This window comes from Cololabis saira, chromosome 12 (genome assembly GCF_033807715.1).
Source record: "Cololabis saira isolate AMF1-May2022 chromosome 12, fColSai1.1, whole genome shotgun sequence".
In the NCBI taxonomy this organism is placed as follows: Eukaryota; Metazoa; Chordata; class Actinopteri; order Beloniformes; family Belonidae; genus Cololabis; species Cololabis saira.
This window is the reverse complement of record NC_084598.1, coordinates 22,409,772-22,425,543: the sequence shown is the minus strand read 5'-3', so window position 1 is coordinate 22,425,543 and position 15,772 is coordinate 22,409,772. Positions and strand designations below refer to the sequence as shown.

The window sequence follows — 15,772 nt, the reverse complement described above, 5'->3', positions numbered from 1 at the left end:
ACCTAATAAAGTGTAAAATTCAAGAAATTATCTCCGAAACGTGGTACACCCATGACAGGTCACCAGTTCATCACAGGGTCACACAGGCAGACAAACCAGCGCACGTGCTCACACTCACTCCCAGGGTCAATTTAGAACCATCACTTAACCTAATACTGTGGGAGGAAACCAGAGTACCAGGAGAAAACCCACGCATGTACGGAAGGAGCACGCAAACTCCCAGCACGGAGACAGAAACCCTCCAGCTGTGAGGCAACAGTGCCGACCAGCAAGCTAGCGTGCTGCCCACGATTCACCACTGAATCACACACATACTGGAGTCTGAACAGTCATGTATGACATCTGTCATGTTTCACCAGGAGGGGGCAGTAGAGAGTGATCAAACTTAAGTGGTCATGCTGCATAATGAGCTGTTTGGCCTAAAGGAGTGACTAGTTCAAACTCTCCATTCCATTTTACAGCATCCTAATGTTGTTCAAAGTGTCATAGCTATCTTTTCATATCAAGTAAAGTGCCAAAACAGAAATTATTTTGTCACTAAATGTATTACTTTGATGAAAATGCAAGAGGTTGCCACACTTAATAAGTGTTTCTCAAATAAAATTCTGAACTGAAAAAAAAAGGCTTATATTTTTTAGGTAAAACATTTGTTTTCACGAGGCATGAGTCAAGATCAGCTTTTGAATATTTTGGAAAGGAAACCTAGCTGCCATTGAACGATGAACATGGCAAAATGATTAGATTTACATGAGCCCAGATCAGTGAAATCAGCCAAAGATATACAAATATTGTAATTTACCAAAGTCTGCCAGTTTGAGCTCTCCTTTTTCATTGATGAGCAAGTTCTGGGGTTTAAGGTCTCTGTGGAGGACCTTCCTTCTGTGGCAGTACGCCAGACCTCTTAAAAGCTGAAATAAGAAGATCTGAGAAAGAGAGAAGACGAGTTACCGATGGCATTATTTGGACACAGTAATCAAAGCGCGTGTGCGAGGTTCTACTTGTGCTTTACCTTGACATTGTGAACACTCATGATGCTCCCGCAGTCGTCCATATATTGCTTGAGGTCTTTTTCCTGATGAGGCAGCAAAAAAAAGGGGACGTATTGTAGACATGTAGATATACAGACCATAGTTACTTCACACTTTAATGAAATGCAGTGACACTTACCAGGTACTCAAACACAAGAGTCAGGCACTTGTCAGTGTGGATGATGTCATGGAGAGTGACAATATTGGCGTGTTTCAAGTCTTTCAGTAGAGACACTGGGGGAGGACACACGTCAGACATGATCCATCAAGGACGGACAACATGTGAGTAGCAGCACAACCCGTATAGCTCACTGAAGTGTTTCTATGCATGTAAAGCACTCAGCAGTTGATCAGTACCTTCTCTGATGGCTGTGCAGGGGGCACCTTCCTCGTGCTCCAGACGGATCTCTTTCAGAGCCACTAAATTATCTGTTAGCTTGCTCCGGCCTTTAAATACAGTAGCATAGGTTCCCTGCAGAGATGGAGCGCATGTGAATGCATTTATAAACACAAGCAAATGAACAGGAACCAGGGTCGAGTGTTGATACTGAACTCACCTCGCCTAATTTGTCCAGTTTGATGTAAGTTTCAAGTTTCCCAAAGCCGATTTCAGACTGCAGGAGCCCAGGAAAAGACAAAGAGAAGGAAAACAGAGTTACAGTTAGCGTAGGGCTGGGCGATATATCGAGATTTTAATATATATCGATATATTTTCAAACACGATATGGTACGAGACAATATCGTTTATATCGATTAAAAAAAAAAAAAAAAAAAAAAAAAAATTTTACATTTTTTTTTTTTAATGATTTTGGTATAGCTTATTTTGTGACAAATTGACTTGAATGTTTTATTTGAGATTTGCACAAATGTTTTGTTATTTGGACAACTGTCAACCTCAGTGGAAAAGTCTGCCTGTTACTGTCTACATTGTATTAATTGCACAGTGTATTTTAATTTAATTGTTATGCAGGAAAGGGATATTTGTTTTATTTTATTCAAGAAGCATTTTTATTCTATATATATACAGGCAGTTTATTTTTATTTCATTTGTTTTATACATTTTGATATTGTGCAGATCTCTGTTAATAAAGGAACATGTGTGACATTTGGCACGAGGCTTTGTATTAAAACTGTTTTTTTAAGGGTTTGCCTCAGAAAAAAATGAAGCTAACAGAGATGCTATGCTATAATGCTTTGGGGGAAACCCCAATTAAGGCACAGAAAAAATATCGAGATATATATCGAGTATCGCCATTTAGCTAGAAAATATCGAGATATGACTTTTGGTCCATATCGCCCAGCCCTAAGTTAGCGGTAACATCCCTGGCCATCACTGCCACACTCATTTGGATGTGTTTTCAGCGCAGCCTGTTTGGGAGCAAGGGTAGGACGCTAGATATGAGCTAATGAGCTCCTGAATTAATCCTCTGGGCCATAGTTGTTCAAAATGTAGCCCTGCAACTATTTGACATTTGTTTGTTCTTTCACTAACATGAGTCCGAACCACAAACGTTGTCGTATTATAAAAAGTCGGACCTAAATTTTTTTCCCAACATATGTTTTCCCTGTAGAATCTTTCCTACATACATACGAGTGTATTAAAACTATTCACTATTAAGTATGTCTAAAGTATGTCTCTTTTCTATTTCATGTTATGAGGTGATGTCACTGGAAGTTCCCACAGGAAGACAACGCAACAACAACAAATAAATATGGCAATATGTATGTTAAATATTCATTTGTGAACACGTCTATAGATGTCCACCGGGCGTAGCTCACATCTGTGCATGCGGAGGCTTGATCCTGTCTTGAGTTAATATGCAGCGGGGTTTAGCTGTATAATGTATGTGGCCCGCGGGGTTTAGAGGTGGTGAATTATAAATGGATTTGGCTACGTCAAGCTGTGTTACCCACAGGCCTGTCAGAGCGTACGCCGCTGCCTTTCACTTGTCCTCACTTTTTTTCTGGTTCTCTGTAAAAAAAATAATTCCTTCTCCATGTTTATTCTCTCTGCAGCCACATGACATTCATATGTGTGTCAGGCCAGCAAGACGCATGTGTGCACGAGGGGGAGGGGCATCCACTGACCAAGTTAGCTGATGATGCATGTGATCTCTTTTAAAGGCACGACTAAAGCCGACGTCAGAGCAGGCACAGCAATAGCATTTAACAGTGAATATGAATAACAGCACAGGTATGCACACGTCTCAAAATATAGACACATTCTTATTCAAGCAGTTTAATCATCTGGTTTTCTAAATGGCAATTCACAGTCCTTGAAGATGATTGCAAATAAAACGTAAAAGAGATGTGTATAAGTATGGTGTGTGTCGTCTTAAAGCTGCTCAAATATAACCACAGCAAGCAAAAATGCTCAAACACAGCCTTGTTTTCCTGTATTTGTGGGGCAACCCCTGACAAAGGTCACTCTGCTTCTCAGTGATCATCACAACTGAACTCACAACACCCCAAACTAAGTTTTAATCCAGAGTAAAACACAATAGAATCGGATAATTCTTTAATCAGCTTAAAGCTGATATTTAAAATGGCGGGGTCCAACAAATTTGTTCCCAAAAAGCTCTCTAAACACAGAAAAACCCGCTGCTCCCAGCTCCATCAGTAACAGCAGTCACGGTCACGTGGCACTCTGCTGGTATTTCGGTCTTCATGCATATACAGACCCTACTTGAGGAGGAATCTTGCCTTACTGGAGAAAAAAAGAAAAAACAAGGCTAAAGAAATAAAGAAAGACCCACTTTCTGCATCGTACATCAGTACTTTGTGAGAACCTTATGGTCACTTTTGCATGTGTGCGTTTGTGTGTGAGTGAGTGCATTTGCGTATACTTTAGATGGCAACGGGTTCATTTCATTCCCAACGCTCCAGTGAGCTTACTCGGCAGAACTAGGTCAGACCAAGTTCTAGAGACCAAAATAATTCAACAGAAAACCAAACAATCTGCGCGCGTGTCTTGACTGTATCTTTATGGGTACTGAGGGGAAACACTTAGATGGACCCTAAACATAGAATCACATGAACAAGAAAGTCTCCAGTTATGGACAAAACCATGCGCCGAGAAGAAAGGCATGCGCTTCAACATTTCATGTGCTATCTTGGTTTCTCCATGTGCTGCTATAAGAGTGCTTAATGCTAAAAGAGGATGGAATGAGGGCTTTGAGTGGGAGAGAGAAAATGACGGCCCTTAATAAAGATGACTATTGTTGAGCGATGATTTTGTGGGAAGACAGAAATGCCCTTTCATTAACATGATGTTGCCAGTCCTCGCAGCTATAATCGATTAACCAATAAACATCTTGCACTGTCACATTTCTTTTTCACGCAAACCTGCTGATCACGACATGCAGTTTGATCCCAAACAACTGTTATGTTTGTTGACATCAGGGAAATGTGCAATATGTAAGACTGCTATTTGAAAAATCTGTTCATTACATTAAAAGATTGTGAAGAAAAAAGGCTTTTGATAACATATCACATATTATTAATATGACATCTTGATCTTTTAATACTAGATTATACCTTCTGATGAGATAGTGAGGAAACGTAGCATCCAGTGTCCTCAATTCCACATCAAAGGAAGAAACAGCACTGCATTTACTTTTATGCTTTTTATTTAATCAGTTGAAGAAAGTCTAAGATGAACTGGAATCAGGCATTACCAACTACACTAGAAATCTCTGCTGCTCTTCTGCAACTGCTCTGTTTTATTCAGATTTGTTTGTTCAGTGAGTTTTCATTACTATTACCCCCCGAGGAAGAGGAACAATAATGCCAGTGGATCTTATGAGATTTTATTTGCTGGGTTTTTGTTTTTCCTCACCTCTTAATAACAGACTCATGTTCCGACTGAACTCTTGGCTACTTATTTTGTGTTACCTTATCCAATATAATTATTACTTGTAAACATGGAGAGATGAAGAACTTTGCAAGAAGTTTTTGCACCAGCTGACACAGGCAGATGGTGCAATGATAACATCCTTGATCTTGATATAACCATCAATCAGAGGCATCGATCCTCAACTTCAGAAAATATTGACAAACCAAGCTGACATACAGTGTGGAAGAGTCTGACAGAATCAACACGCTCCGTGCCATCTCTCTCCTCACATGTTTGTGTCTGTCAACAGAGAAATAAAAGGGAATGGATGCTCCAACCAGTTCAACTCCAGCCCGGTCTCCTGTCCCGGTGACCGGGCGGGTATTTGTAACCCCTCAGCACCTCCCACTTCCAAGATGAAAACAGCCTTAATATCTTTCCTCGTGGCTAAGTGAGCTTTGCATATAACGATCGAGTGTTTGTTCCCTTTGAGATAAAAATGAAGTGTCGTCCTTCAGCACTGTGAAACGCTGAATCTGACTGAAAACTGAGTATCGGTGAGCAACGGCCACGACCGCAAACCGACACCAGCTTCACCTGTACGACACAGGAGACAACTCCATGATCAAAACACACGATCTCAAGTGCAGGTTTTTGTTACAGGAAACCGGACACATGTTCTGTGCTACGGTAACAAATGACGAGCACGGGAAGAGCCGAATGACCATGACATCCCTGTGCTGAGAAACGCTCAATTGAAGCATAACTGAAGAGGCACAGTCAAAAAAAACAACATTTGTAATATTTCCTACCTCTTCAGCTCCGATGCTCAGACCAATTGACAGGACACACAAACAGAGGATGTTAAAAATTAAAATGTATGTCCTGCTAGGAATGGGCGATATTTTACCGTTCACGATATACCGTCAAAAGAATTCCTCACGATAAGAATTTGTCATGACGCGGTAAAAACGATACATTCCCGTTGATGACGTTTTTGTGTAAAGCTGATTTTTGGAAGGAAGGAAGGAAGGAAGGAAGGAAGGAAGGAAGGAAGGAAGGAAGGAAGGAAGGAAGGAAGGAAGGAAGGAAGGAAGGAAGGAAGGAAGGAAGGAAGGAAGGAAGGAAGGAAGGAAGGGAGGGAGGGAGGGAGGGAGGGAGGGAGGGAGGAAGGAAGGAAGGAAGGAAGGAAGGAAGGAAGGAAGGAAGGAAGGAAGGAAGGAAGGAAGGAAGGAAGGAAGGAAGGAAGGAAGGAAGGAAGGAAGAAAACAAGGAAAGGAGGAAGGAAGGGAGAAAAGAAGGAAGGAAAGAAAGAAAGAAAGAAAGAAAGAAAGAAAGAAAGAAAGAAAGAAAGAAAGAAAGAAAGAAAGAAAGAAAGAAAGAAAGAAAGAAAGAAAGAAAGAAAGAAAGAAAGAAAGAAAGAAAGAAAGAAAGAAAGAAAGAAAGAAAGAAAGAAAGAAAGATAAATTCCCGTTGATGACAAACATGGCGGATCTGAGAGCGAGATAGATTCATAGTTAAAAAGGTGGAGTTGAATTGGTATTTTTTTTATCGTTATCGGGATAAATGCCAGAAATAATCGTGATACATTTTTTAGTCCATACCGCCCATCCCTAGTCCTGCAATTCAAAAACATAATTTTGCAATAGTGCAAAAGGACTGATCAGTATCTACAGTCTGTAACACAGTCAAAACATGAACCTCCTGGTATTGGAGGTACTATACTATATACTATATACTATACTACTACACAGACGAGCATCCATCAGAGTCTATCTGTCTTCCAGTTTGCTTCATGCTTTTTAAAATCATGATTACATGTCAGTTAAGTCTTGTATAAGCTCCCCTCATCCTATTTTGTATCCCCATCTGTATCTTCCTCCTCTCTCTTATCTTTGCTCTCCAGCTCACATCAAGGTGTCCTGGGGCGTAATCCAAGCCAGAAGAGGAGCTGCAGCAGATGAGTCTTACACTAAATTATTGATTGATCTATTACATCATATGTATACAAGGGCGCTAGCGATACGCAGCCACACAAAGGTAGAAACACCCGAGAAAATGGCGCTCATTGACGCTCTAAACAACTCCGGTGAGTGCGCTCCTCCTCAACCTCACTCTTTTCCCCTTTAACGACTTTTCTTTTCTTTTCTGCCCCCCCCCCTCCCCCTGTAAACCACTCTTCAAAGCTTCCTCCCTTTCATCTCAGCAAGACTCCTGCAGAAAAGCTGCGTCATTAAATCGCTCCGAGCAGCGTGAGAGGCAGGGCACTGGCCCTGTTTAATAATTACCGGAGAAGTGGTCGATGAAGAGCAAATCCTTTATGCCTTCCCGTACAAGGCAGAAGCTTTTAGTCGTCTTGTTTACGTATTGGGGGGGGGGCAGACTGAATTTGATTTGAAGCAGAGCAAACATGAGGCGGAGGGGGATGAGAGGAATAGAGTGGCGCACGCTTGCTTCAAGAGAAACTTTGAAAATATAAGTGAGGGCACAAACAAAATGCGGCGTGGAGAAAGAAAAAAAAAAGTGTGACCAAAATGAAGTGAAAGACCAGAAGAGCTTTAACAACAAAGAGGCATACATTTTAGGAATATGTTACATATTCATGAATATTTGCCCACTGTACCCACCCTTCCCTTTCTCATGTATGCAGCAGTGAATCCCACATCACTACTCATACCCACAATGCTCTTGTTCTGGGAACATAATACAGTATTACCATCCATCACCCTGCTGAGCCATTGTCTCCTATAACATGAATCAGTGTGGGTTTAAAACCTAACGCTCGTTCTGTATGTTTATCAGATGACACAATCGCCTCGCTCATCCATTTTAGTGCAACAAAATGCATCTGCTAGTGGGGAAGTCTGGGCCGAAGCAGCTGGCCGCCACATATAGAGATGTGAGTGTAAACAAGCACATTCAGTACTGACCAATGACGCGCGTCGTAGCCTGCGGCTCATGGGTTTGTCAAAGGGCGGGCTGTTCATGGCAAACTTCTCCAAGTAGCCCTCCGGTAGCCTGATATCCGCTGGGAGAGACAAGCGCTTGTTTATGTCCTGAGAAAGAGAAATGCAGAGCGAGACAAAAAGAGGCTTATGAGTTTTTGAGAGCAGTGCCAAATTTCACAAAGGGGTTACCATATAAGTTCAAAACCAGAATCCATTTACTCCACAGAAGCTGGCATATTTGGAAAGAATCTTGCTATTGCTACATTAAGCACATTTAGAAAATTGGATTTAATTATCTTCATCATCATTATCTATTAGAGATAAACACAATAATAACAATGATTGTGACCTATTCATAAACTCTTTCCCCCCAAAATCTTTGTAAACCGTATTGTCAACATGCTTCACATTACTGTCCTTTAATTTTCCGCAAAACTCATAACCTTCTATCCATAAAGGTTGGCAAAGAATCAATTGCATGTCGTTTAAAAGTTATATTTACTCGAACGTAAAGCAAAGACAACATACCATATGCTAGAAATGACAATTTTTGAAAATTATTCTCTTTTATAATTTGCCAAAAGAAACATATAAAAAAGGGGGTGGGGGGTAATAAAAGGCTGCAAAAGCTAAAAAACCATTTGGTAGAAAATAACTACTCTTACCACTTTCTCTTTAAGTCAACTTAAAGCGAGTATCAGAGAAGTTTCTGGGGAAACCAAGGTTGGTTTCATCAATCTAGATATGACAAGGTATTTCTGAGATTTGCAAAGAAGTAGCTGCTTTCATCAAATATAACAGGATTCACAGGAAAGAATAACCAAACTCAGGTGACTATTCTTTAAACTAATACAGAAGGCGCAAGTCTTTGGGCTCTCAAGTAGCAATGCCCCCCCCCCGCAAACAAGTGTCATATTTCTGAACCCTTTTGATAGCTTGCTAAACTATGGTGGTGGACTGAGGTGGTGTGTCTAACAAATGAAAACTCAGTTTTATTGAGAATCCGCACTAGCTTTGACGGTGCATCAGGGCATATGGCCTGGGTAAAGTATGCATTTATAAATAAATGGCGATTGTATTTGGGAGCAACATCCAGAAGTCTTTTCTCATGGGCGACTTATTTTGACCGCTGCTCGACCACGTCTCGCATGAGCTGCATGAGCTGCATGAGCTGCATGAGCTCCAGTGCCCTGCAGAGCTGAACTGTCACCGTATTCAAACATCTGGTTCATTAAGAAGCAGGAATGGGATGAAAGGAAACGTCTTGAGCAGCAGAAATCATACATCGACAAGAAGACACTTGCAAATTTAAAAACAACACTGTTTGGTTTCCCCAGTTCTCAAGTACTCTCAAAGTAATGTCAGGAGAAGACAAAAAGTAGTTGTACAACATATATGCTTGAAAAGAACAGACAATAATTTCTCGGCATCAACATTTGATATGTTTGTGTTTGCAATATTTGCAGTGAGTTACAATGTTGGAATAGTCTGTAAACAACAGTATTTTCTTGGTTTGTTTGCATTTTCTACAGTTGAGACAGATGCAGGTGATTGACTGCTGCTGCAGTTACTCTGGTTTCTCCAGAAGACACAATTAGTTGGAGCTTTGCCCCTGGTGGTCGCATTTTTAGAATTAAACATCTGTTCATTATGGCAAAATTCACAATTTAGAGCATGCCACTCAAACCAAAACAGCAACTGGGAGAGCTCCCCATTTCCCACAATGCAATCCTCTTGCTGGAACATGATTACCAACAACATGCCAATCAAACTTCATTTCCATGGCAGCTGTGGCAGCGCTAGCAGACCCAGCCCCCCCATAACATGAAATGTATGTTTACATGTGAATGCTGTGTGTGTGTGTGTGTGTGTGTGTGTGTGTGTGTGTGTGTGTGTGTGTGTGTGTGTGTGTGTGTGTGTGTGTGTGTGTGTGTGTGTGTGTGTGTGTGTGTGTGTGTGTGTGTGTGTGTGTGTGTGTGTGTGTTGAAAGATGAAAGGTAAAGGGATTTTACGCCTGTCAGTGTTAGCTCACACATGCAAATAAATCCTAACACAGCCTGCAGATTTATATTGAGAAAACACCAACATATACTAATCATGTAAAGCAATGCTTTGCACAATGCATAAACATATGTTTTAAAAATGTAGAAACACTACGATGGCTGACCTACTGACTGAGGTTGACACATTTCTGAGATCCAAAATGATTTTATATTATAAAAGGTTTGCAAAGAATATACAAATACAAAACCCACAACAAAAGATTTGATCAAAATAACACACAAAAGATGATTCCTAATGCAAGTGACCATTGTTGGGAAAAGTAAAAGACCTCCATACAAGTACACCGTCCACACTCTTTTGAAAAGACATAACAATGGTCACAAGTCCACAAAGACACTCGTGCCCACTGATTCACTGACACAGATCAAATAAAGATCCACACGCAAACATACACACGTTTTGCCCATACTCACAATGCAGAACAGCTCTAGTAGCTCCCTCATTGTCCTCCTTTAATGTGTTTTTCTATACACTCACACACATGCGCTTTCAACAAAGCATGCCTCTGACCCGATACATGACTGCACACACGCACATGCACGCAAACTGATGGAAAGAGAGGGAGAGAGAGAGGGTTGGCACTGTGGTAGAGTGCCATCCACATGCTCAAAAAGAGGAGGAGGAAAACAGAGGAGGAGGAGGAGGAGGAGGAATAGTGGGGGGGGAGTAGGAGCCATGGAGAGAATGGACGGATTCCTGAGGGGAAAAAGGCAGATGGGGGCAAAAAAGGAAGGGGGGGGTTATATTCTTTCCTTCCATCATTTTGACTGTTATACCTCCTCCATCCTCTTCCGTCTGTTATCTCACACCTGATAACACTCGGAAAATGTGCTTTTGTCTCGCTGAGGTTCATTTACATTTTTTTTTTTTTAAATGAGCCGGTTTACATATAGATTGATGTTTGGTGTTCTTTTTTCATAAATAAATAAATCCAATTCACTCTCCAAGCAAGAAATATCCCCACATCAATAATTACTCTGTCGGCCCAGCGTGTTCCCCTCCCTCACTGTTCCTCCTTCCTCTCTCTCTCTCCCTCTCTCTGTCCGTGGTAAACGTGGTCTGAATTAGTGCCATTCACTGCTCACAGCAGCCGGAGGCCTTTCAACTAATACTGCTGCGCTCGTCACTCTCAACTTCTTCAAAAAGACACACACACACTGTTGGAGACATGAGCACACACTTACTACCTGTCCACTGTTAGCTCGGTGGACACACACAGACGCCAAGCGTTAAAGGTGCTCCACCTGAATCCCAGGTGCAATGTTGCTCTTTTTTCTCAGTCTTGGACTGTCTGCATCATTCGCTGGGATTCTCTCTCTTTTAATGATGATTCAAAAATACTGATCACCCTTTACAACTTAAAAAGGACTTTGAAAATATCTCAACTCTCAACCACTGCAAAGTATCACCAAGCGCCTTTGACTAAGACTTTATTGGATCCCAGAGGTTTTTGTGAGACCGCGTGGCTCCATCTGGCTTGAACCATGAATAAAGGGTAGAGACGAGGGTAAACAGTGATGATGTCACCGTACTTCATCAATTCCTACATCACATTTTTCAATTACTTTAACAACTGTTTTTTTTTATTTTTCCACATTTTATTTTTCCAAGTACTGGTTATAGTACAGGCAATGTTTGACAGGACTGATATGATATTTGTTAATATGTTTGAGTTGACTGAGAGTCAAATATTTATCAACTGAAAGCCAAAACCATAATGTTCTGACCTAATCTATGATCCCACCAACTACAGTCCGATGATTCGGCTGTGCTGAGAGCCATATGGTTCAGCCGTGCACCATACGCTGCTGTCGGAGTGGTCGATATCTGCACGGTGCACCCAGGCACTTCCCAACAACTGTTAAGTGGTCAACATGATCTGATGCGCTTCCATAGCATATTGCTTTCTGCAACAAAGATAACGCTTCTGTAAAACAAATATGTCTTCATCAGCCAGTGGAGATATATTGTATTTTCTCAGCTTGTTGGCCTGACTTCCTCGCTCTCATCTGTCTTGTGGTAACTTCACGTAGTGATGTCAGAATTTAAGTTCACCTAAGAGAACTGGAGACAGCTCCACTACCTTGTGCTGTTTCTCAGTCTTTGCTGCGTTTGGGTCGAATGAAGCCAGTAAATATACCTTGTTTTGTATTGATGGTGGGTTGAACGATATACCGTATTAAAAAAAAGAATCCAATGAGTCCTCAGATAATAAAAAATGACTGTGAGTTTCTACTTCATCCAGTTATGCTGGCCACCTAGAAAATTATAGAAATGCAACATAAATCCCTATAGAAATACCTTAATGTGGAGGCTAATGCTGATTAGTAGGTTTCTTTGTTTAGCTAAATGTAGTGTATGAGTGCTGCCATGCATGCACTGTTCACCATTAAGAGAAAATAAGGTATTCGCAACTTATAGGATCCAAAATTTGCCAAATTTGTGTCTTGAGATGTTTCTTTTCTTTTTTTTTCTTTTTATTCTTTCCTCTTATTTGCTGCTGACTATGGCTTCACACCATTTTTTAAATTGTGACTTAGTTAGGTGTGAACAACACTTCTTCCTGCTTTGATTGTGGTGTTAATGGTCCTTGGTTTGGATTTGAAAAACATCCAGGTGTGAAAAGATCTTCATAAACCTGAAAGCGTAAGTCAAAATGAGACTTGGGCAGTTTTCGGACAGTTTCACAAGAGTTAATATCTAAAGCAAGGACACAGTCTATGACAATTTAGTGGCCACTTCATCACACAATATATCCTACATGCTATAAATATGGCAGCTCCATTTCTGACCTTGTTTTTACATTTGTGTTCATAGCTGTTGGTTTTAAAAGTTAAAATGATTCATGCTTTCATGTGAATGTAAATTTAAACACAAATTAGTATCAGTAACACTTCAAGCACATTGTGAAAGATGATACAGCACCACGCCGGAGAGCTCAGAGCCCAAAGGGAGGTCCTGCCCTGTCACACACCAAATTGTTAAAAGAAAACACTTCATCAGAAAACTAGTACTCAAATATGTGCATTTCCCCAACATTTTTGAAGTTCAAGCACCTACAGTTTCTCTTGGAGGTATGAAATAGTCATATGTTGAACCGGCCTCCTGTTTGGCATCACTTTTGAACCTTGATGAATAATCTCTCCAGGTGTGTTTTTTCATGGGTTGGATCAATGAGAGTGTATGTATGGGGACGTGCGTGTGAGGGTAAGTGTGCCTCAGCTTCCAGTACCTCATTAGAGATGCGTCGATGATGGTTGTTCCTCATGCGAACCCTCACGGGACTCTGGACCTCATCAGAAGATGTCCCAGATGCCTGATCACTCTCCCCATCTGAACCCATCTTCACGTTTTCATGAACGATACCTATGAAATACAAACACATAGTCAGGAATCATATCACTCTGACATTATAGTTGAAGAGAAACCAAACCTGTGTCTGTTTTTTATATCTGTATTCATTATAGACTTTCAATAAATATTTAAGAACTATTATCATTTCCACACAGTCATTACAACACACGCTCTTCTGTCTTTCTTAGAAATCCATTCACTGCTCTATAAAACATGAAGGAGGGTCTCAGTCTCTTAATGATGGATTGTACCACCAGCAACGCAAGAGGTGCTCATCAAGTGTGCATAAAATGCCACTGGTAAGATGAGATCAGGGATCAATATGACTGCATGCAATAAGCGCTTTCCCATCTCTGCCTGCCTCCCCCACGCCTCCGTCCAGCCCAGAGCCCATCTGATTAATGAGTCACGGTGCGGCTGACAGGAGTGCCTCCTTCAACGTGGACGTGTGCATCAGTAATCAGTGAACGTGGGGGAAGGGTGGGATGGCCTCTCTCCGACTACCAGCTCCAGGGTCTGGGTCACATGCAGTTTGTGTTTGAACCTCATGTGTGGGTGTTCGTTTGAGCCGTGTGTTCGATTAAGGAACTTTGTGACCATCACAAATGATGATATACTGTCATTAACTGTACTGTTTACATATACAACAGGAAGCAGCTCTGTAGCAGAGGAAGATATGTTTTTTTCTTATTTAACATCACCTATAAACAAGAGAAAATATGTGAGAAAATGAGTCTGGGAGTAATTATTACCACGTATGTATCAGGTGAAGGTACAATAGTCCAAACATTACTCTCAAATGTATATTTGAATCACATCGGCTTCATTGTCATTGACACGATCAATTATGTCGAGAGATCCCAGGAGATAATTTCAGCCTACGTTAGTTCACTGGTCAATCTGCCGACAAAAACAGCTTATGCTCATTTGTAAAAACACATTTATGTGTTTAAATTCTCACCAAATCGTTGAGACTGATGTTCACCCTGTAGCAGAAAACAAGGGTAAAGGTAATGAGAATACCTTGGTAAGAAAACTGAGCAGTCTATCATCAAATAACAGGAATTAACCCTCCCAACCCAGATGGTGAAACATTAAACTGGAGGTAACTGACACCCGAGGAAAGGAGAAACTGATATCCACAAACTGACAGACGTACAAGTCCATACGGTTGTGACGAGCGAGTATCCGGTAATCCTGTTATATCACAAGGTGTTTCTTGATTTCAGAGAGGTCCTGATCTTGTCTGTTTGTATAAACAGTAACGTTGATGTGGGTGGAGGAGACGGGGCGACCTCAACTGGGAGGAAAATTCCATCAACACAGTCAAATACAGGTTTTTTTAAGTAAGATTAGCAGGCTCACATGTTTCCTTAAGCATGTTCACGCCCAATTAAAGAAGAGTATGACTGTGCTTATCCCGAGTGCAGTCAGGGTTAAAACAAACACAGAACTAGAGTTATATCCTCCTAACTACTTCACTTGAGGGTTTAAGCTCCACATAGCAGGACTCATATTTTCTTTATGTGTAGGTTTTGTCAGTTTCAGAGTGTCTGTGTGAGATGTTACAGCTGATAAAAGTGGGTTTATTTGAAACAAAAAGAGAGAAAAGTTTGACAAAACATGTTAGCACTTGTTCAATGTTAGCAGGTGTTAACAGCCACTTTGGCTCGTGTAAAAAAAAGGAAAAATAAGCAGCTAAGATGAGACATAAAAGGCACTTGTCTATATCACAATTTCTCTAGCACAGCACACTTGATCTCCTCAGAGCAGGCCCACTCACACGCCTCTGCAGCCCACAAAACATCACTTTCTGTCTTCCAACAGGTTCCCTCTGTTCCATTTCCATAGAAGACGAAGAGCAGACCGTAAATGTCATGAGCTACTGCTGCCTCGCTGCATGGAGCCGGGCTGGCCTAGTTAGGGTTGCTGACTCCCTGCTATTGCACGGAGGTTACTTTTCTGATTATCCTTCCACACCCAGGTCTGTGTGCACTCCAGTCAGCTGGAAATGCATCTCAAGCACATCACGAGGAGGTTCAACATTATGGAAAAGCCAGCAGAGTTGAAAGGAGTAAACTCAGTCTGAGATTTGCTTCAAAGGGTTGCAGAAATATTGGGATTTCTTGCCATAAGCCCCCAGTTGGCAAGGTTGGACAATAAAATTCAGTGGGTGGCTCAAGGTTGCATGAATACAGGTCACATCCGCATTACCCGCAAATATTAGTCTAGGCTTAGGCTATGAACTAAATAACTTTGTTCTTTCTAGTTGGCAAGGATTTCAGGAACTTCTTAGGAACAGGACAAAATAGTGAGTCTGTTCTGGGCAGCGTGAGCGGAGACATTGCTGTCACTATCCTAACAATGAGAGAACATTTTAAACATCTTAAAAAGCAAAACATCCTTTCCCCTAGGAGTTTATGAGATCCCCATGGATACCCACACACATTGCTCTTGGCTAAGCAGTGAATCTTTCATCTTCAAAGCAGCCCTATAACGGGTATACGATTTAGATATTAATGAGATGCAGGGTATCCATTTCT

General features: G+C 41.2%; 1 protein-coding gene across 9 annotated transcripts in view; it reads right to left on the bottom strand.

Moving 5' to 3' along the window:
• The window catches only part of LOC133457115 (cyclin-dependent kinase 17-like), a 47,389-nt gene that overhangs the window by 8,681 nt on the left and 22,936 nt on the right, over positions 1-15,772 (bottom strand). For all 9 annotated transcript variants that reach the window (XR_009783837.1, XM_061736016.1, XM_061736020.1 and 6 more), the window contains 7 exons: positions 13,108-13,241; positions 7,794-7,919; positions 1,586-1,642; positions 1,386-1,500; positions 1,168-1,262; positions 1,010-1,072; positions 800-923 (listed from right to left, as the gene is read on the bottom strand). Coding sequence is in view for 8 of the 9 variants with exons in the window: in XM_061736016.1 (XP_061592000.1) it covers positions 800-923; positions 1,010-1,072; positions 1,168-1,262; positions 1,386-1,500; positions 1,586-1,642; positions 7,794-7,919; positions 13,108-13,241 (714 nt within the window). In the remaining variant the exon portion in view is untranslated. The remainder of the gene's footprint in view (positions 1-799; positions 924-1,009; positions 1,073-1,167; positions 1,263-1,385; positions 1,501-1,585; positions 1,643-7,793; positions 7,920-13,107; positions 13,242-15,772) is intronic.